At 38.8% G+C, this 23,120-nt stretch overlaps 1 protein-coding gene across 4 annotated transcripts in view; it reads left to right on the top strand.

Annotated features, from left to right (window-relative positions):
- SMC5 (structural maintenance of chromosomes 5) overlaps positions 1 to 13,704 on the top strand; it is a 95,007-nt gene extending 81,303 nt beyond the window's left edge. For 2 of the 4 annotated variants that reach the window (XM_058695725.1, XM_058695727.1), the window contains 8 exons: positions 4,834 to 4,959; positions 7,618 to 7,662; positions 8,083 to 8,178; positions 8,619 to 8,723; positions 8,926 to 9,045; positions 9,868 to 10,047; positions 10,127 to 10,222; positions 11,365 to 13,704. In XM_058695725.1, the coding sequence (XP_058551708.1) occupies positions 4,834 to 4,959; positions 7,618 to 7,662; positions 8,083 to 8,178; positions 8,619 to 8,723; positions 8,926 to 9,045; positions 9,868 to 10,047; positions 10,127 to 10,222; positions 11,365 to 11,505 (909 nt within the window). In that variant the 3' untranslated portion in view covers positions 11,506 to 13,704. Of the gene's footprint in view, positions 1 to 4,833; positions 4,960 to 7,617; positions 7,663 to 8,082; positions 8,179 to 8,618; positions 8,724 to 8,925; positions 9,046 to 9,809; positions 9,830 to 9,867; positions 10,048 to 10,126; positions 10,223 to 11,364 lie in introns of those variants that run through there. The other 2 variants (XM_058695726.1, XM_058695728.1) reach the window with 2 other exon arrangements.
- The last annotated feature ends 9,416 nt before the right edge of the window (positions 13,705 to 23,120 follow it).

Genomic DNA, 23,120 nt, shown 5'->3' with positions numbered 1-23,120 from the left:
TATCATAGATGGTATCATGAAGAAGTTGACCCATCGTGCCAGTACTGTGTGGACAGAGTCCAGTCACACAATACAGTCTTGGATCCTTGTGCCTCAAGTTTTAATTTCGAATTAAGCATTAATGAGCTGAAGAAAACTATGGGTTTGTGTCCTGTTTACAGAAGCATCAGGAAATCACCATGGCTTGGGGGAAGCGTTCTCCCAGACTTCACCCTACTCGACATAGAGCTGCTCTTCCAGCCTTCGTTCTGTGTCGGGGTTTTCTGTGTTCGTAGCAGCAGCAGTGTTAATACTTTGAGCAGAGTGGACTACTCTAGGGAATAGGAAAGCCTCTTGGGAGGAGGTTTTGTTTTCAGTCCTTGAGTCAGTAATTGTTTACAAAGATGGCCCCATTATACCGTCCAGACAGATAACCTCTGGTTTGTTGCTTGTCCCTTTAGATTTCGTTACCTGGAACTAGCCACTCAGTCGTCAGCCTCCTAACCCCTCGCAGACATGCCTGCATGCACACAGGTTTTTCCACGCCGATCTTACTCGATGCTAGCCAACTTGAGTTTGCATTTCCTCAGCAGTATCTTGCACCATTCTGTTTCTCTTTGTAACGAGTTGATCTGAAAATTGCTTTCTCCATCTCCTTTGTAAGGTTGTTTGATTTTTTACGCTGGGTCCTCAGTAGTAGTTGTTTGTTGCTGACTGACCGTGCTCCCTGAGCCCACATCTTGAATCATCCAAATGAGTGAGAGAATATGTGGTACGATGTGTGGCAGTGCACCTTCTCTTTCACTTGTTCTCTTTCTTCTGCTGGCTGTCATTGACCCACAGATGCTCTTACTGTTCTGTCTTGCTTTCCTCCTTCATTTGAAACAAGGAGAACTAGTGTTTTTTCTGCTTGTCCCCTTGAACACATGGCAGGTTACACCAAGGACCCGTTAGTACCACTTCCCATTTTAGCCTTCTCATGAAAGCATGTTCACAAAAGAATATTGACACAGAGTTTCAGTAGAGATTGTGTCCATGAGGGAACCCAAGGTGACTTAACCATCATGTAGTTTGAGAAGTCCTCAAACTGTTGGAAGGCAAATAGGGCAGCAGGGTTCCGGACCTGTCAGACATCCCAAAGGAGGCAAATGGTGGTGAGCCTGTTTGGTAATGACGTCTGGAGTATCATCAGGACAAGTTTGTAAGCTGTACGTCTAAATGTGGAGGTGGACACAATGGATATACCTATTACTTGGTTGGGTTTTTAGTTGCTTTTAAACCACGCACTGGTTTCCTAACTCCACTCCATGTCTCTTGTTTGTTTACAGCCATAGGTATTAAAATACCTGCCTGACTTGTGGGAATATTGTGCTCATTCACTTTTTTTACATTTTTTTTAATGTTTATTTTTAAGAGAGAGAGAGACAGAGTGTGAATAGGGGAGGGGCAGAGAGAGAGGGAGACACAGAATCTGAAGCAGGCTCCAGGCTCGGAGCTGTCAGCACAGAGCCTGACACGGGGCTCGAACCCACAGACCGTGACATCATGACCTGAGCCGAAGTTGGACACTCAACCGACTGAGCCACCCAGGCGTCCTCATTCACTTGAACACAGATCAAGATGCTTAAATACACGGTCTAGCACAAAGACAGTTTCCTTAAAAAATATAGATTTAAATCAGAATTAGTGATCAGAATTAGAAATTGTTAAATGTATTTAGCCTCCTACTAAATTTAGAAATTCTGTTCTTTCATCTAATATTGCCCTCTGTGGCTACCTGCTTACCTCTCCTGCAAAACGATTTCAGACTTTTTTTTTATTTAAGGGAGATCTCTTTTGGGGCGAGGGGGGATCATTTAACAAGTCAGTAGTATTATCACCATTACTTCATTTGTTTTTACTATTTGATTGAAATAGAACTTGTAGTTTTGTATATTAAGTAGTCAAGATCACTATCTTTTCTTTCCATATTTCTAAGATATGTATTCTATGTGATATGCACTAAAACTTAGTTAATATTTAAATTTGAATCTGTTAAATTGCTATGAAATGTGATGCTTATATTTACAGTAGAGGAAAATTGAGGTAGAAATGTTTTTATTTACTAATATTCTAGTAGAAATCCATAAGACCTAGAACTCCAATTTTTTTCATACAGGAAATTGTTGATTTTGATCAATTGTTGAATTTGATCAATTGTTGATTTTGTGTGCAACATCCTATTTATAGTTTACAAGAAATTCTGTGAACAATTCTGATTTGTTCCACTAGAGGGCCCTCTTAGAGAAGTTTTTCCTTGTAAAATGTCCTTGGACGTGGTTCATGACCATTGAACTTTCTCAAAAAGAATTTCAGAGAAAAGCTAATGCTTATTCTTTCAGAATATATACCCACAGAGTAGTTCTTTCTGAGATGTTGGTGAGCCATAGTTGGTAAATTTGCCTTTTTCTCTCCCTAGGTCTTACACAGATGAAGTTTATTGCCTATTAACTGTTAAAGGGTAGACTCTAAGCAAAATTATTGATAAAGCCTTTTTCACTAGTCTGACTTGACAACATTATCTTACATAATTGTATGCTCTCTTTCTTGCTGCCCCTTACCCCCCACAAAAAAAGCTCACCATGAATTCTGGTTTGGAGTGGGGGGGAAACAGGTGCTATATGTAGAGGTATGTCAAAAGCATGTATGTCCAGAAAGAACATTATTCTTTGGGAAAGATTTAATTAGGCAACTGTTGAGTGAGGTTTTGTCTTCTGAAGCCCAGAGGCCTCGATGTTCGACTCCTGTATTCCTTTGTCAAGGCCCAGAGGAATACAAAGGAGTGGAAGACTCGAGGAGTGTTTGGTTTCCATCTGGCCCTTGTTTATACTGCTTCAGTGTGATCTGCCCTGAGAGCAAAGCAAGGGTGATAGGGAGTCTTTAACATTCTCTTTCTTTTCTCTCAGATATAGAGACCATAGTACCATTGATTCGTGTCAGGCTGGCTTTGTATTTTGAGTTCTGTTCAGTATGTACTCCTGAATTTATCTGCTATCCAACTTATATGCACAAAAATCACCTGAGTACCTTGTTAATAATACATATGTCAAGGCCTCTGCCCTAGAGATCTTAATCAGGAGATCTGCCTCCTGGCTGGGCATCAATACTGTTTTAACAGTCTTCACCATCCCCCTCCCTCACCCCTCTAGTTTGTGTGGGCAGACCAAAGTTTGAGGTTTAATGGAAAGAGCAAACTAGACCGGTTTTCTTAGGAACTTGTTTGCTTGCTATAACCTTGAGCAAGTTTCTTAGTATCTCTGAGCCACATGTAAAAAAGATAATGCATTTCTCTAAGACTGTAATGATGATTGGATCAGTTAACACACAGGATAGTGGTTATAACCAACTTGGCCCACAGAAGGCATTCCACTCCGCCCTCCTCGTTACCCAGAAACTTAACATTTGGCTCTTGCCTACCTTACCACTCTGATATTTACAACCTTACCTCCTCTCTCAAGCTATGGTAGTTTTGTCATTCCCGAAATAAGCCTCTAAGGAGGCTTTCCTTCCATCACATTTGTAATCAGCTGTCCTAGGAATGCTCTCTGCTGCTTCCTCTTTAGTCATTTCTTACTTGTCCTTGAAGACCATTCACCTGTCATAGCTTCTGTGACCACTCTGCCCTTCCTGCATTCTCCCCTCCCTCCCCCCCCTCACATGCTGGCTTTGCTTTCCCCTGAGAGACATGGTGCCATAATGAAAGGAGCAGGAGTTCTAGAAGCAGGCAAGGATGTGAATCCTGACAGCCTGCAACTAAATGTGTGAGGTTGGCCAAGATGCTTTAATTCTTTTTTTAATGTGCAAAATGGGAAATAATATCATTGTACGGTATTGTGAGGAGGGAATCCTATGTGAAGCGCACAGCACATAAGCTTTCAATAAATAGTAGCTGTTTCTTTTATGATAATAATTTTGTGTAGCTTTCTCCTTATTCACCTCTCTCTGTTCAGTGCATAATAAAATACTGACATTTATATAATGGATTCCCCGTAATTATCTGGTGAAGGAATGAATGGGTCCATGAATAAATGATAAGTACATGAAAGGCACTTGGAAAACTACCAAACACTATTGAAAGGTTCTCTTTACATTTGAGTACTGAGTTTTCAGATAGGAAACCTATGTACTGTGTATTTCAAATTTTATTCAAGCATGATTATATATAGCTAAGTTAAACTGTTTCAGGAGAAAGCGAATTTAAATTTCAGAGGTCTTAAGGACTAGAGAAATGTCACATTATGTGCTGATAAATTTTAAAGTTTAAGTTCAAATTTACTCTCTAACAAAAGCTGTCAGGATTTTTGAGGTATGGTTTTTAGATGATTTATCAATCGAGATTCCCTAATTTATTTGATATCAGGCACACCTCATTTTATTTCTTTACTGTGCTACAATTCTTCAGATATTGCATAATATTTCATTATTATATTTGTTATGGTGACCTGTGGTAAGCAAGAGGCTTTGCTACTAGCTCACATGGTGGTTACCATTTTTTTGGCAATAAAATTATTTTTTAAATAAGGTATGTACATTGTTTTTTTAGATAATGCTGTTGAACACTTACTAGACTACATTATAGTAAATAACTTTTATATATATGACATATGTTTATATGTGTATATATAAAATATATATGTTTGGTTATATAGGAAACCAAAAAATTCACTTGCCTTGCTTTTTTGTGATAGTCACTTGATTGAGGTGGTCTGGAACTGAATCCACAGTGCCTCCAAGATACATGTATAATGTGGTCATTTCATAAAGTCATCCTCTAACGGTAACCTACAAATTGTCAAAATGTTTCCTTACATTTAGCAACATTTCATTGAGCTGGATGAAAGCAGACAGAGATTACTGCAGAAATGCAAGGAGCTGATGAAGAGAGCTAGGCAAGTATGTAACCTGGGCGCAGAGCAGACGGTTCCTCAAGAATACCAGACAGTAAGTATAAAAAGTATATACGGCTACAAGTTATATACTCAGCACGTTATTTTTAAGCTCAAAGTGTGTAGTCATTGTAATGTGCCATAAGAAACATAATGTGCTGAAAGAAATAATGGGATTTTCCCATTTTTAAGCTGAATGTGTATGTCATCAAGCTTAATGGATTTTCTTTACTGTCTTCAAACTTGGGCACCAGTTGTCGGTTGTTGCTGTCCCCTTGCCCAATTACCACTACCAGAACATTCAGGAGGTGGGGTGTAATTTTTTATGGACACATAGCATTGGTAATTAGTTTATAAGAAACAGTAAATAGAGGATATTTAGAAAAAAGCAAAGTGAACATATTTTTCTGGAAATGAGGGTGCTTATTTATGGTTTGATCTTTAGGGCTAACATCTGTTGGTAAGAAAAGGATAAAAGAGCCTTTCCTCCTTGTATTTTATGTGCTAACATACTGTTGAGTTCAGTTAATAAATGAGACGCTGCCCGTAGTTCACGTTCTACCATGACTTGGGGCCCCGTGACCCTAAGCTTTATCTGCCAAGTAGGGATCACACCTTGTCCAACATACCTACTTCTTGCAGAATAATGTCTAAATAAAATAGAAAACTACTTTTAAAATATTTAGATAAAATACTTTATCTTAATTTCAGTAGGTAGTGAAATATGTATTTCCCTATTTCAATAATTAATGTCTAATCTCTATTTTAATAACTAATGAATGTCTACTAAAGATATAAATAGAACTGGAAAAAAACTCATTTAGATTAGAATTTTCAAATCCTCAAAGATTTTACTCTACTGTATCAGACACAGACACCACAGAGAACAGATCTATTAGGGTACATAATGGGGATTTAGTAGCTATGAGACAAATTGTGTGGTTGTTGTTTCTATAAAAATATACTAGAACTTTTCCTAAGTACGTTTAGTTACAAAAGAAGTAAATATTAGTCCAATGTCTGCAGTTTCTTTCAGAGTAGCAGTACAATTCCACCCTTGATAAGTTGTACTGTTTTCGAAAGAAATTTAGAAGATAATTCGTATATTAAAAATGTTACTGATCTATCAGGCCTTGAACAAGACAGATACTTCTCTACTGAAATTTACATCCGAGTGTGGAGGGTGGGGCAGACAAACGAATTAAAAAGCAAATAGATAATGTCGGCTATCGAGAGGTGCTGAGAAGAAAAATAAAACAAGGTAAGAGGATAGAGTGTCAGGGAAGGTTCCTTTGAGAAGATAACTATTTTAGATGATTCCTGAATGCAGAGAAGAAATTAGTCAAGTGAGTGTTTGGGGAGAAGAGTGTTCCAGGCAGAGGAAATTGCTCCTCATGAAGCCCCGAGGCAGAAGTGTATGCGTCATGTGTCAGTATGGAAGGAATCTCAGTCGGTTGAAACTTGGTAATCCAGGCATAAACGAAGGCACAAGTCACACCATGTAGGGTCTTACAGCCCACAGAAGGAGTTTGGGTTGTATTTTGAGATGGCACCCACTGGAAGATTATCAAGAGGGATGTGGCTGACGGGCATGTAGGAAAGCACTCTAACTGCCAGCCAGGTGAAGAATCAAGTAGGGACACAGAACTAGTGCAGTGAGACCGTTTAGAAGATTATTGCTTTGGACCAGGCCAGAAATAATAGCAGCAGGGATCGGGGTGGGAGGCTGGAGAAGAGGGAAGCTTGCCAATCTGAGGATCTGTTACTGACAGTAGCAGGACTTGCTGATGGATTGGAGGTGGAGGGTGAGAGAGAAAACCAACCCCTACATTCTGCCGTTGACTGAGATGACGAAGATTGAAGGAGAAATAGGTTTGTTCACATTGGTAGGGAGGGTGTGTGAAGATTTCTGCGTGACCATCTAAGATTTAGGATGCCCGTTAGGGAGTCAGGTGAAGACACCTAGCACATTTAAGTCAAGCACAGGGTGAAAGCCCAGCGGACAAGTCACGTCGACAGCGGATACTTCCTATCTGAAGGGCTGTAGATGTTGAACTGCTTTCAAAACAGTTAAAAGACATAAGATATTAATGTATTATTTCAAGGTCTTTTTCAGAGTTTTAAGATACATTTTGTACTTCATACCACGCGATCATTGCAGGTTGTGCTAGCAACACAGTGTACCGTTTTCCTCCCAGATAGGAAAGGGTCTGCCCTGACTTGTCTCTACCGCCTGGACTCCAAAGGTCGTACAGGTGACCCTTGAACAACAGGGGTTTGAACTGTGAGGGTCCACTTATGTGTAAATTTTTTTTCCATAAATAACAGTGCTATATTTTTCTCATGTTTTTCTTAACATTTCCTTTTCTCCAGCCTCCTTTATTGTAAGAGTACAGTATATAAAACATGTATTATCCAAAATATGTGTTGATCCACTGTTGATGTTATCAGTAAGGATTCCAGTCAGCAGTAGGCTGTGGGTAGTTACGTTTAGGAGAGTCAAAAGTTATACATATATTTTTGACTCACAGTGGGGGTCGGCCTCCCCAACCTTGTGTTGGTTGAGGGTCAGCTGTACTACGGTGAGATTCTGCCGTCAGAGTAACTGGATTCTTAAGATGCTTTTGTCGTTCTTCATAAGTACAGTATAAAGTTCTAACTTCTTGCTCTCTTTCAATGCCCCACATATTCTGGACCCATTCTACCAATTCAGCAAGTACCCACCATTCCAAATGGACACAACTCCTCACCCCCCATGGTATGCAGCACTCATTCTTTTTTCCCAAGCTTCCTGTCTCCTCTCTGCCTTGCTTTTCCCTAGCTACTTGCTCTAAGGCCCAGAGATGAAGTCGAGGCCTCTTACCTTCTCTTAACTCTCTTGTAGCTCCTCTAGCATGAACTGATTACTTCCCTTAGTCTGTATGATATGTACTGCTTACTGTAATACTCAACATTGATACTCTGCCTTAAGGTGTTACCCAGTGTTACTCAGTCAATATGTTTCGCATTTTTTAAAGAGTAAGCTATTTGAAGGCCCAAAACCCTGTTTAGTTCCTTTGATTTCTTGTATGCTAGCATGCTGTTGAACACATAGTAGATACTCAGCAGAATATTTATTCAAATTGAACTGCCTTTGCTGTACTGTCTGCTAATAATAGACCATTCTTTTCTTCTTTAGGCTTTCCAGGATCTTCCAAACACCTTGGATGAAATTGATGCTTTATTAACTGAAGAAAGATCAAGAGCTTCTTGCTTCACAGGACTGAATCCCACAGTATGGTTCTTCCCCTTTGGCCTCCCTCAGGCACCGCCACTCTCCCCACACACCCCACATGCATGCGCGTGCACACACTTCCCTCCAGTGCCGGCCTCCCACTCTGTACTAGAGCTCTTGGTAATAATAAGCTAGACAGCAGGAACAATGTGCTTTAAATGCCAGATTCTGAATCTATTAGAATTTTAAATAGACTCTTCCTAAGGAACACACTGTTCTGTGCCTTTCCTTTATAAAAAGAATAGTGGGGCTAACCTGGAATACTGCAGCGTCTATTTTTTTTTGAGGATGAAAAACACTTTCAGTACAAGAACATAAATGAGTTGCATACAAACAGTGTGACACAATGGGCATTTTCACTTCACGTTTTAATTGATGCACAATTCCCTGTAATTTTATCCTTTGGTAGATTTGTCTTCAATATTCTTTTTCCCTGGCAGGTCGTTGAGGAATACACAAAAAGAGAAGAAGAAATAGAGCAATTAACTGAGGAACTAAAGATAAAGAAAGTTGAACTGGATAAATACAGGGAAAACATTTCACAGGTAGTTATTTAACCTTTATCTTTTCTTCTCTTGCGTGCTCACCATTTATCCCACGGGAACATAGAACGGCACAAAGTGAAATTACATGGAACAAATAGTTACACATGTCCTCGTGACTAGATTGATACTCCATTTCTTAGGGACCGTTTTCTATCAATATAGTAATACTTCTTTTGTGTTTTTATATTGAATTTATTTGCAGGTAAAAGAAAGGTGGCTTAATCCTTTAAAAGAGCTCGTAGAAAAAATTAATGAAAAATTCAGCAATTTTTTTAGTTCCATGCAGTGTGCTGGTGAAGTCGATCTGCATACAGAAAATGAGGTAAAACTGTATTTCACGTGTTTCCTGGCGAGTAGTTTTAATTATGTGCTGAGAGTACGTGTGAATTGTTAATTGTAGAATGAGGCCTGTGACAGTTTTGCTTACTAAAAAATCGCTCAAAGGAAGGAAAATACCACTGCGGAAGTCCATCGCGGTCACTTGTGTTTGTGTGTGTGTGTGACATTTGAGATCAGTCGCTAGCATCTTACTGACTTTTTGTATCCAGGGAGGTAATGGTTATTTGGCTCTGCGTGAATTGATTTATAAATCCACCACTGTCCACATTACAACATTCCTAAGCAGATTGGCAAACTTCACTGAAATACAGTATATTAGTGGTTTCCGTTTTTAGCAAGAGAGAGTACACAGGAATGAAAATATTTGCAAATTTGTTACTAGTTTCTTGAGCTGTAAGTTAAGGCATTGCAAGTATAGGTAAAATAATTTCCTTTCAGAAATACATCAAGTGATCAACTGGGATTTGCCTTAAAATAATTGAAAAAAGGAGTTGGGGGAATTATAGATGAAACAGGATGATTGTTTAATCCTCACAGTTATTTTGTAAAGCAGGTACTATACCTCAGTTTTCTTTCTTTTTTTTTTTTTTTAATTTACAAATAAACTGCAACAACAAAGTATCAAAGAACTAGTTGCCGTCTACAGGCCTTTAGGCATCTTCACAGATCTGTTGAAATAAAACTACAGTCACTAAATTTTACGGCTTTTCCTCTTCTAATGGATGTATTCAGTCTCTTTTCGAATAGTAGTATGTAAGTGCCCGAGAAACCCGGAACCTTCAACAAGTATGTGAACGTTTCACAGGAGGACTATGATAAGTACGGCATCCGGATTCGAGTCAAGTTCCGCAGCAGCACGCAGCTGCATGAGTTAACTCCACACCACCAGAGCGGGGGTGAAAGAAGCGTGTCCACTATGTTGTACTTGATGGCCCTTCAGGAACTCAATCGATGTCCGTTCAGAGTAGTTGATGAGATCAATCAGGTGTGGAGCTTACTCCTTTACCTGGGTTTTATTGCATCTTGTGGTGGATGTAAATGTAATCAGTATCATTGTTGTTTAGGGAATGGACCCGATCAATGAACGGAGAGTGTTTGAAATGGTTGTAAATACTGCTTGTAAAGAAAATACATCTCAGTACTTCTTTATTACACCAAAGGTGGGTAATCAGTAATCTTAAAGAGCTCATGTAACTCCGAAGTCCCCTGTGGCTTCATCATGTAGCAGATTTTATGGCCCAATACATAAAGGTGAGCAGAAATACTCCCACAAAAGGAACTCCAAGGATTACAGTAGTATTTATATTACTAAAGGGGACAAGTTCCAGTGACATACTTAATCAGAGACCTTATTATTGCAAGAAGAAACGTAGGAGGCATAGAATTATGTTCTAGAACCAAGATTTCCTCCCTGGTTTTGGCACTTACTCCTTCTCTAGGTAAGTTCTCTGTTAGCACTTTTTACAAGCGGCAGGGGATTCCACACTCAGACCTGAGATGCTCATGTCCCCAGAAGGGCCCGTCCAGGGATGCACTGCCCTTCACCGTTCACCAGCACCACTGCCCTGACCCAGAGGAAATCGCAAGTTAAGCCAACGTCTTCTTTTCTCACATTAACTTCGATAAAAGCAGAATCATCCTTACAGAGAATTTTCTGTAAGCTAGAACCATTACAACAGGAAATTGTCTTTTGTTACATCTTGTGCTGTAGGTGAATTGTAAGACCAGTAAACTCAAAGCTGTGTTTATTAACGTTACTGGATTTTCTTTTTAAAACTAAGTATGCATGAAAAATTTCATTGGCAAGTCCATTTTAAATGCACATTTTTATTGAAGAGTATAATCTGTCTTCTGGGTCTGGCACATACTCTCTGGAATAGCCAGACCTGCTCTGTTGTCTACCAAACACCCTGCCCTTAAAAACCCACCCCTCTGTCACACACTTTTCAGGCTACCAATCTTTCACGACCGTACAAGTTGCTTGTGAAGTGTTTGTGGATAAATGAGTGAAAGAATGGATCCCAGGGATGTTCTGAAGGACTTACTTCCAGGGTCAACCTAGGAAGCTGTAGGATCTTATTTGGCCTGGGAAATACTGACAAGGCATGTTGATCATTAGGCCGGGCTTCAGGCGTGCTCGCTCAAGGAAGGATCACGGTCTGGCAGGGTTTATGTTGAACTGAGAACTTCAGAAGTGTTTCATTTATGTTAGAAATAAAGTAACATTTGACTTGACCCACCACGTGAGGCCGGTAAATCGTGCTTAATATACGGCATTATGTGCCCCTTTGTTTTAACACAGCTCCTGCAGAATCTTCCTTATTCTGAAAAGATGACTGTGTTGTTTGTCTACAACGGTCCTCATATGTTGGAACCTAACAGGTGGAACCTAAAGGCTTTCCAGAGGCGGCGGCGGCGCATCACGTTCACTCAACCGCAGTGAAAGTAGAGGGTGACGTTTCTCTGGTTAAATCCTGTTTCTAAGTGTGGCTCGCTTGAATAAAAGGAGATTCACTAAAGACTAAGAGATCAGTCATTTTTGGAAACCTGTTAAACACAAACGGGTTGATGATTGGAGACCATAGTAACTTCTGTCTGTGGAACATTATCCCGTAGTAGAAATTAGTCTTCAGCTTTTGTTGAACTTGAGTCCTTGGCCCTCTGGCCGTATGTCACGGGGTTCCCACGATAAAAGGTGTTGACTGTGTTACATCACAGGTGCAGGGGAAGTGTGGTGGGCCTGCTAACCTCCAGTTAGAATTCCAGAGTAACTTTAATTACTGTCAGAGTCTAAAGAGGACTCTGCAGCTCAAGTCATAGTTTCCTCCCAGTGTTCTATTTAATTTTTTAAAAATTGATACGGAAATGTCTAGACTAATGTATAATAATTTATGACAAGTCTATTCATTTCTTCCTATTAAAAAGGATTACCTTATCTCCACTAGGAAATGTGATTTTATGGGCCTTTAAAAAAACTTTATGAAACTTGACACTCTAATCGTATTGGTATCTCAAGGGAAAAACATGCTGGGCTTCAAAAATGGTAGGACTTGTTTGAAATGCCACAAGGTGGCCACTAGATGATGCAACATACAGCAAAAGATTGACAGAAGAAAATCAAGTTTTTAAAGAATAACCCTGTAAAGTGTGTGTGGGGTGGTTTTGGTTTGTTTTTTTTTTAATTTAAAGTCAACTGTATTTTACATCTTCAATTTCTAAAAGCATTTTTATAATTATTTTTAGAAGGGTTTTTTCTTAAGATTTCATATACTGGTTTCTACAGTTTATATTTGAAATTTCTCAGTGTTATGTCAAGAGTGAGGGAAAGCATTGATTTGTTTCAAAACGTACTGTTTCTAGAACTTAAGCTTTGAGGTCCTTCCTTACCATGTTGATCCTACCCCACTGTCCTAGAAAATCTAGTTTGAACTGTTTTCTTTGAGCAGGGAAGAATTAGAGAAGCATTTGTTTATCTCTGAGTTACACTAATTAACAGTGCCAAAACAGTTCTATTCTTTTAAAAGATAAATTTTGTGAGATAATGGACGAATCCAAGAACACGTCTCTCTGAACAACGGATTGGATCCGTGCCAGTCATGACAGAATTATTTTTTTGACTTGGTAGCTTGAATAAATTGCAGAATTGCATTCAGTTTGTGCTTTGTATATTCATAAATAGCCATGGAAATTTATATTCTTATTAGGTCAAAAAATAATGAACTGCAAGTCTATCCTCTCACTTGGACATTTACTCTTTAAAAAGGTATTTTTTTCTTGAAAAAATTTTAAAAGAGCCTTCTCAGTCTAATGCATGTATTATGAAAATATTTTAAAAAACATTTTTACTGGTGTAACAACTCACGTAAACATTGAAAAACTTGGTAACCTATTAAAGGGACAGTGCTCCCAAATGTTTCTGTTGTTTAATACTTTGCTTTCCACCAAAATATCTTTACTGATACACGCTTACTGTCCTGTGTTTTGTGTCTGAGTGCCAACCATCTTCCTTCTGCAGGCAGGTGACCCGTGGGCACGCGGAGCTTGAAGATGAGTTGTGTTTGCAAATCAAATGGTCAAGTTTATTGCAATTTACATATGCCAGTAATTATTCCATACTTTGTTTGTAAGCATTTTATATTTCTCTACTGGACAAATATTTAGTTTTACATTGGATTTTGAACTGTAAATGAAAAATTATGTATCATTTTAACATATTAATAAGAGAATAAGTCTAACACATTATATTCTCAGCCACTTAAAACTTCATATATTTTCTGCAAGGGTTGATTTCTAATTACATACAAATTGTACAAACGCCAAGTGAAAGTCTGATTTGATGAATAAAATATTCAAAACCTGAAGGTGACAAGTATTTTTAATGAGAAAATCCTCATTAATTTGCCTAAGGAGAGAGTCTCTCTATTCAAAGATTTTTAGTGTTCAAAGTAAAGATTTTTTGCTTTCTGATTGTCTTTTGGACACGTGCTTGTTTTCTTTGGAGTATGAATCTTTAGTCTGTGAAAAATGTAATTCTGTCCTGCCATAGTGTGTGTCTGCGTGCGTGCGTGTGTGTGTGTGTCACTGGGGAAAAAGACCTCTGTGGGAAACGCTTTGTTGGTAATAAATGCATAGTTTCATATTCTTTTGGAGTATGGTGTTTTTTATTTGAGAGAGAGAGAAAGAGAGTACATACGCGGGCAAGTGAGTGGGGAAAGGGGAGAGGGAGAGCAAGAATCCCAAGCAGGCCCTGTACTGGGCATGGAGCCTGGCACGGAGCCTGACAGAAGGCTGGATCTCACAAATTGTGAGATCACGACCTGAGCCAAAATCAAGAGTTGGACACTCAACTGACCCAGGCCACCCAGGCACCGCTGGTGTAGGTTATTTGAAGTGAAAACTGTTTTCACACTTTCAGCCTTATTAAGAGTCATTTTGTTTTTCGAATTTAGTGAAAAGCCAGTCTGTCTGGTGTGCTTTTGCCTGTCCATGTTCAAAACCCATCAAATATTTAGTTCTTTGCCTGCCTGCAAGGAGAGTACAGTCTAACGGAAGCAATGAACATCATGAAAAAAGGTTTCAACCATCTGAGGAAGCCACCTTACAACACGAGTGGCAACAGTTTTTAGCCTGAAGCCCTAGATTTGCTAAAAACGTTCACAAGAATCATTTTGTCTTCGTACATTAAGCTCCTGTCTTGACTCAGTTCCCTTGTTGCGAAATGAGAATACTTCATGTACAGAGTTGTCGAAGGGAGCAGGTGAGCTGAGGGGCGTCAACGGCACCCGGCATCTTAGTGGCACTTCATCAATGTCTCATTTTTTTCTCCAGCTTCATTGCAGTTTTGTAATTTAAATCTTAAAAAGCATAATATACGGTGTATTTTATACATGGAGGTCTGAGAATTCCCTTTCAAGTGAAGTTAACATAGAGTTCTATTTTATCGATTGTGTCAGTTTTTCAAAGGACAGAGGCACCTGTACGCTTTGAGGGAGGCTTTTGATGTAGAGATAAAATTATTTTCTTACACCTTCATGAAATTTGAATCCGGTCGATGAGCTACCCTCAAGATACTCCACTCTGTCTCATTACTGTATACTCACACCATCTATTTTGGAAAGCTTCTAATTAATATGCTTTGCACATTGGGGAGATTTGACTCTATTGACCATTCGGGCTTATTTTTTATTCCTGGGGGAAAATTTGGATTTGGGGGGGGTTGTTGTTGAGATAGGACTATGCCCTCGTTGCTCTGAAATTAGTTAATTGGCGATTGGTTGGAAGATTTTTTTTAGGTTTTTGTTTTTGTTTGTAGCCAGCTTTGTTTAACCCCAAAGAGAAAGAGCATGACTGCTCTGCCTAGATTCATTCTAGAGGGTTTGGAGAAGCTGAGAGGGGCCTATGGGCAGCTTTCGGACTCTGGGCCCCAGCTTCATCTGAGACACTGAGACGCAGGCTGGCTGTTCAGGGGCAGACTGCTATAAATCGTCCCTCACTTTTCTGGTCACCCATTAAGAAACTCATTTCCTTTATTCTCTTGGGAGCAAGCTTCCACACTCGGGTGGTGTCCAGGCCCACATGTGAAGAGGGGTGGGGGAAGGCACAGTGCCAGGGGGTCCCTTCATTCTTGCCAAATACCCACTGGGGAGTAGGTTGAGACACATTATTTCAGTGTAAAAGTTTGGGGACAAACTGTCCAGTGTTATGATAGAATAATAAATTTTAAGTTCTCTTCGTATTATTTACAGTCTTCACGTAGTGCCAGTGTTGTCTGACCTGTCATTTTTCACCTTCAAATATTAGCTGTTAGGCTGGAAACAATCTTCCAAGTGGCTTAGATCATTCTCTTCACAGTCTTAAATCATGAAGAGGAATCGTTGGAGTGATTAGGCTAGCCCCGGTAAGCCTCAAGTTACTTTGTAAACTAGATGGAATAATAATCTGTTTATAAGCTGTATTGTACTCCAAGTATTTCCACCCAACAACCCTTTAACTGTAGATCAACAGAATCTTAGCAATGGTAAGACTTCTGCAAACTTTTACTACTGGTAAATGGGAGAGGTGAGGCTGAAGAAACAGGCTTAATTTTTTTTCCAGGATACCGTGCTGCCTTTTTATCAAGATACCTTGCCTTCTGGATTGTTGGGAGCTACCCCGGAAACAGTTGTTCCGGTTACATAATGCACGTTGTTAGGGCTAGGACACTGCCGCTCCAGTCAATACTTATACCTTAGGTCAGGTGCAAGTTCTGCTGTAACAAAAACCCAGATAGAGCTTAGATAAGATAGAAGTTTATTCTTTTCTTAACAGAGCATAAGCAGTCTGGGATTCCTCACCCAGTTCCCATTGTGCTGCTCTGCCATCCTCGAAACTGGGTTCTTTCTCATGGTCCAAGGTGGAGCTGCTTCAACTCTTGCCACCATTTGTATCCAAATGATCAAGTTAGGGAGAAAGGGGTAAGAGGAAGACGCAGTCACCCCTTTTAAGAGAACCACATGCAAGCGGCCCATGTTACTTTTGTTCTTCTCCTGAACTGAGTCACATGGTCTGCACCACACTGGACTAGGTCATCTTTAGCTATGTGTCTCTTTTCCTAGTTAAACTCCAGCCACTCTGTTAAAAAGGGGAGAAGGACTACAGCTCAGTAACAGTATCATGAGCCAATCCAATCAATGCCCTCTCTCCCAGCACTGATGGATTCGCGCATATTCCATTATTTATATATTCAATCTTCATTTACATGTACTACAAGCAAAACACTTGCGTATGTATTTTAAGGGAAAAAAATCAGACTTGCATACAATTCCTCTCTCAAGAAACACCCTAGGGTAGGGATTTGATTCGAGATGGGGACGTAGGAAGATCTCGAACTCCCTTCTTCCCACAGGCACTGAGCCTACAGCTACATAAGGAACAATGTCCTCAGAATAACCTAAAAGTTGACTGAGCAACACCTACACATTGGACAAAAAAGAAAAGTCAAGAGTAGGAGAGGCTGGGACACAAACTGGCCACAACCCCCACCCCAGGTGCAGCGACCTACAATTAGGACGGAACTGCAAGCCCAGAGCTTCTCCCTGAGTAGTAAAGGGCTCAGCTCAAACCCATCAGGCACCCCAAATTTTAAAATGTGCACCTGCGAGATGAGCCCCCAAGACATCTAACTTTGTAAACCAATGGGGCTCGCAATCCCCCAAACACACAAGACTAGCAATCTGAGAAACAGTTGTGCAAGGGCTTGTGTGCTTGCACTCACCTGCCCCAGGGCCCAGCTCAGACACAGCTGTTTGTGCCTACACAATACACAGAGCCTCATCTCCTTATGTTAAAGCACCAGCTTGAGAACCTGGCATCACATTTAACACACACATCCAGGAGCCTGTGGCTTATCTTGTACATGAATTCACTTCTTCAAGGCTAGAAGAGGTGGCTGCTTCATCTAATGCATAGAAACCAACAGAGAATTAAACAAAATGAAGCAACAAAAAAGTAGGTTACAAATTGAAGAACAAGATAAAAACTCAGGGAAAAAACTTAATGAAATGGCAGTAAGTAATTTACCCATTAAAGACTTCGAAATACTGGTCATAAAGAAGCTCACTAACCTGGGGAGAAAAATGGATGAATACGGTGAGAAATATAACAAAGAGATGTACAGTATGAGAAAGCACCAAGTGGAAGTATTAGAGCTGAAAAATACAATCACTGAACTAAAATACACACTAGAGGCATTTAACAACAGGTTACATGAAGCAGAAGAAAGAATCAGTGAACTCAAAGACAAAGCAGAACTCACCCAATCTGAGCAGCAAAAAGAAAAATTAAAAAAAGTAAAGATAGCTTAAGAGCCTTATAGGGCAACAACAAATGAGTTAATGTTCGCATTATGGTAATTCCAGAAGAAGCACAGAGAGGGGCAGAAAGCTTATTTTTTAAAAATAATGGCTGAAAAATTTCCTAACCTGGGGAAGGAAACAAACATCCAAATCCAGGAAACCCACTAAGTTCCAAATAAGATGAACCCAAGGAGACCCACACTAAGACACATTATAATTAAGATGTCAAAAGTTAAAGATAAGGACAAAATCTTCAAAGCCAGAAGAAGAAACAAGTTGTTATGTACAAGGAAGCTTTCAGAAGACTATCAGATTTTTTTCAGCAGAAACTTTGCAGGCCAGAATAGGGTGGCATGATATATCCAAAGAACTAAAAGAAAAAAAAAAAAAAAAAAAAAAAAAAACCAAGAATACACTACTCAGCAAACTTATCATTCACAACTGAAAGTAAGATAAGGAATTTTCCAGACAAGAAAAGCTAAAGGCATTCATCACCATTAAACCAGCCTTACAAAAAAATACTAAGGGACCTCTTTAAAAGCTGAAAGAAAAGGTTCTAATTAGTAACATATAAAATAATAAATCTCACTAGAAAACTAAATACAGAGTAAGGGAGATTAATCACTCTTAAAGCTAGTATGAAGGTTAAGACAAAAGTAGTAAAAATAACTATGATAACAATAATTAGTTAAGGAATACACAAGATAAAAAGACCTAAAATGTGACATTAAAAACCTAAAATGTGGGGGAGAGAGTACTTTAGAATACATTCAAAGTTAAGTGTTACCAACTTAAAATAGACGAATAGATTTAAGTTGTTATGTGTAAGCCTGATGGTAACCACAAGCAAAAAAACACAGAGAAAAGAATCTAAGCATCCTACTACAGAAAATTATCAAATAACACAAGAAAGGAACAGAAGAACTACAACAGAGCCAGAAAACAATAACAAAATGGAAACAAACACATACCTATCGTTAATTACTTTAAATGTAAATGGGCTAAATTCTACTTTCAGTAGACAGAAAGATGGAATGGATTAAACAACAGGACCCATCTCTATTTTGCCTACAAGATACTCTAGATGAAGGGATACACACAGACTGGAAGTTAAGAGATGACTAAATCTATTCTATTCAAACAGAAACCAAGAGAGAGCTGGGGTAGCTATATTTACCTTTGACAAAACAGACTTTAAAACAAAAAAGACTATTGTAAGAGAAAAACAAGGGCATTACATAATGATAAAGTAATCAATTCAATAAAAGGATGTAACATTTGTCAATATTTGTGTACCCAACAAAGAAGCATGTATACATCAATTATTAGATGGATAGACAGCAATAAAGTGGGGAACTTTAATACCCAACTTACATCAACGTATAGATCATCCAGATAGTAAATCGGTAAGGAAACATTGGCCTTAAACAACACATTAGGTCAGATAGACTTAACAGATATATCTGGAATATTCCAACCAAAAGCAACAAAATATACAATATTCTCAAGTGCACAGGATAGATCATATGTTAGGCCACAAAACAAGACAATAAGGATTAAAATATCAAGCATCTTTTCTGACCACAATGGTATGAAACTACCCATGAATTATATGAAGAAAACCAGAAAATCAATAAATATGTAAAGAATAATATGATGCTGAACAACAAATGGATCAAAGAAGAAATCAAAAGAGAAATTTAAAAAATACCCTTAGACAAATGAAAATGGAAACATAGCATATGGGATGCTGCAAATACAGTACTAATAGAGAAACTCACAGCAATAAATGCCTACCTGAAGAAACAAGGACATTTGATAAACAACCAAACTTTTTATACCTCAAGGAACTGGAAGAAAAAGAAGTCTACAGTTAAGTAGATGTAAAGATGACAGCAGAAAGTCATCTTTACAAAAGACAATAAGTACCTGCCTGTCAATTGCTTTATTCAATTTACTAACATAAATGGACTAAATGCTCTAATCAACAGATATAAGGTGGCAGAATTGTTTGGAAAGCAACAACAATGACCTATCTATATCCTGCCTTCAGGAGATTCACCTCAGACCTAAAAAGACTTTCAGACTGAAAGTGAAGGGATGGAAAAAAATTTCCCAAGCAAATGGAGATGGGGGGGAAAAGCCACGGTAACAACACTTTTATTGGACAAAATAAAGACTATAGCAGGAGACAAAGAAGGGCGTTACATAATGATAAAGCAATCAACCCAACAAGAGGATAGAACAATTGGAAATATCTACACACCCAACCTTGGAGTACCTCAATACGTAAAGCAAATATTAGTGGACATAAAGAGAGAAATTGATGGTAATACAATAATAATGGATTTCAACACCCATTTACAGTAATGGATAGATGGATCATCCAGGAAGAAAATCAATAAGGAAATAGTGGATACATTGGACCACATAGACGTAACCAATATGCACAAAACATTCCATCCCAAAACAACAAAATATACATTCACAATCTAACCCTACACCTAAAGGATCTAGAAAAAGAACAAGCAAAACCCAGAATGAGTATAAGAAAGAAAATAACATGGGGCACCTGGGTGGCTCAGATTAAGCGTCCAGCTTCAGCTCAGGTCATGATCTCACCATTTGTGAGTTTGAGCCCCACATCAGGCTGAGCCTGGAGCCTGCTTCAGATTCTGCGTCTTCCTCTCTCCCCTCCCCTCCCCTGCTCACGCTCTGTCTCTCAAAAATAAACATTAAAAAATTTTTTTAAAAAGGAAAGAAAATAACCTAGATCAAGGAAGAAATAGAGGACACAGAGACAAAAAAAAAAAAAAAAAAAAAAAAGAAAAGAAAAGAAAAAAAAAAGAAAAAAGAAAAGAAAAAAAAATCAGTTAAACCACGAGCTGGTTGTTTGAAAGATAAATAAAATTGATAAACATTTAGCCAAACTCATCAAAACAAAACAAAACGACCCCAAGAAATAAAATCTGAAACTGATATCACAGGAACATGTAGGATCATCAAAGACTACAATAAAATATCATATGCCTACAAGCTGGACAATAGAAAAAAATGGATAAAGTCCTAGGAAAATAATTGTCCAAAACTGAATCAGGAATATAAAATCTGAATCAACCAATTACTAGTAATGGAATTGAATTAGTAATTAAAAAGACCAGATGGATTCACAGGTGAATTCTACCAAACATGCTACAAAACTATAGTAATCAGAACATTATGGTCCTGACACAAAAACAGATACAATGATTAATAGAACAGAATAGGGGCACCTGGGTGGCGCAGTCGGTTAAGCGTCCGACTTCAGCCAGGTCACGATCTCACGGTCCGTGAGTTCGAGCCCCGCGTCGGGCTCTGGGCTGATGGCTCAGAGCCTGGAGCCTGTTTCCGATTCTGTGTCTCCCTCTCTCTCTGTCCCTCCCCCGTTCATGCTCTGTCTCTCTCTGTCCCAAAAAATAAAATAAACGTTGAAAAAAAAAAAAAAACTTAAAAAAAAAAAAATAGAACAGAATAGACAACCTGGAAATAAACCCATAATTAAACGGTCAATTAATCTACAACAACGGAGGCTAGAATATGCAATGGGGAAAAGAAAGTCTTTTCAATAAATAGTGTTGGGATCACTGGACAGCAGCATGCAAAAGAATGAAACTGGACAGCTTTCTAACACCATACACAAAAATAAACTAAAGATTGTTTGAAGACCTATATGTGAGGCCTGCAGCCATAAAACTCCTGCCAGATAACACAGGCAGTAATTTTTCTGACATCGACTATAGCAACATTTTTGTAGAGATGTCTCCTAAGGCAAGAGAAACACATGTACAAATAAACTATTGGGACCCTATCAGAATAAAAAGCTTTTTCACTGTGAAGGAAACCATTAACAAAACAAAAAGGCAACCTATTGAACTGGAAAAAGTATTTGCAAATGATATATCTAGCAAAAGGTTAATAACCAAAATGTAGAACAGTCTTATATAACTCAACACCAAAACAACAAACAATCCAATTTAAAAATGGGCAGAGGACCTCAGTAGACATTTTTTCTCAAAGAATACATCCAGGTGGCCAACACATGAAAAGATGCTCAACCTCACTAATCATCAGGGAAATGCAAATCAAAACCACAATGAGAGATCACTGCACACCCGTCAGCATGGTTAAAATAAAAAGCACAAGAAATAACAAGTGCTGGTGAGGGGAGAAAAAGGAACCTTCATGCCCTGTTGGTGGGGATGAAAAGTGGTGCAGCTGCTATGGACAAACTGTATGAAAATTGCTCAACGAATTAAAAACAGAAATAGTATATGACCCTATATTTTGTCCATTGGGTATTTACCCAAAGAAAATGAAAACACTAATTTGAAAAGACCTATGAACCCCTGTATTTATTGCAGCATTATTTATAACAGCTGAGATACAGAAGCAAAACCTAAGTGTCCGTTGACAGACAAATGGATAAAAAAAGATGGGCGATCTATATATTATACACAAACATACATACACAATGGAATATTGCACAGCCATCAAAAGGAGGAGATCATGCTATTGTTGGCAACACAGACGGACCTAGCAGAGAAATATGTCAGACAGAGGAAGATGGATACCATACGATTTCACTCATATATGGAATCTGAAAGACAAACAAACAAAACAAATAAACAAACAAGAAAAAGCAGAATCAGATCTGTAAATACAGAAAACTATGGTTGCCAGAGGGAAGGGGTTGGGGGAAAGGGCAAAATCAGTAAAGGTGAGTGGGAGATACAGGTTCCTCTTATGGAGTAAGTCATGGGAATAAAAGGCACAGCATAAGGAACATAGCCAATGATATTATAATAGCACTGTATGGTGACAGATGGTAGCTACACTTGTGGTGAGCAGAGCAGAATGTCGAAACTTCTCAAATTGCTATGTTGTACACCTGGAACTAATATCATATTGTATGTCAACTATCCTTAAATTAAAAAAAAGAGGAAATTAAATAAAGTCAGAAAGATGTTACAACTGATACCACAGAAGCACAAAGGATCATTAGGGACTATTATGAACAAGTATATCCCAAAATATTAGACAACCCAGAAGAAATGCCTAAATTCCTAGCAACATCTAACATCATGAAGAAATAAAAAATCTCAACAGGCCAGTACTAGTAATGAGATTTAATCGAAAATCTAACACACAGAAGTCCAAGATGAGACGTCTTCCCCAGGGAACTCTATCAAACATTCAACGAAGAATTAATACCAATCTTTTTCAAACTCTCCCAAAAACTACAAAGGAGGCAATGCTTCCAAATTCATCTTAGGAGGCCAGCATTCCATGGATACTGATACCAAACAAGGACACCACAAGTAAAGAAAATTATAGGCCAATATCCCTGATGAACATAACACACTAAATTCATCAATACTTTTTTTTTTAATTTAAAAAAATCTTTAAACTTACTTTTGAGAGAGACAGAGGCAGAGTGTGAGTGGGGGAGGGGCAGAGAGAGAGAGAGAGAGAGAGAGAGAGAGAGAGAGAAAGGGAGACACAGAATCAGAAGTAGGCCCCAGGCTCTGAGCTGTCAGTACAGAGCCCGATGTGGGAGTCAAACTCACGAATGGTGATATCACAACCTGAGTTGATGTTGGACGCTTAACTGACTGAGCCACCCAGCGGCCCCCATCAATACTTTAAAGTATCATATACCATGATCAAGTGGAGGTTAATCCAGGGA

The sequence above is a fragment of the Neofelis nebulosa genome, chromosome 12 (assembly GCF_028018385.1).
Source record: "Neofelis nebulosa isolate mNeoNeb1 chromosome 12, mNeoNeb1.pri, whole genome shotgun sequence".
NCBI lineage: Eukaryota > Metazoa > Chordata > Mammalia > Carnivora > Felidae > Neofelis > Neofelis nebulosa.
This window is presented reverse-complemented; position numbering and strand designations above follow the sequence as displayed.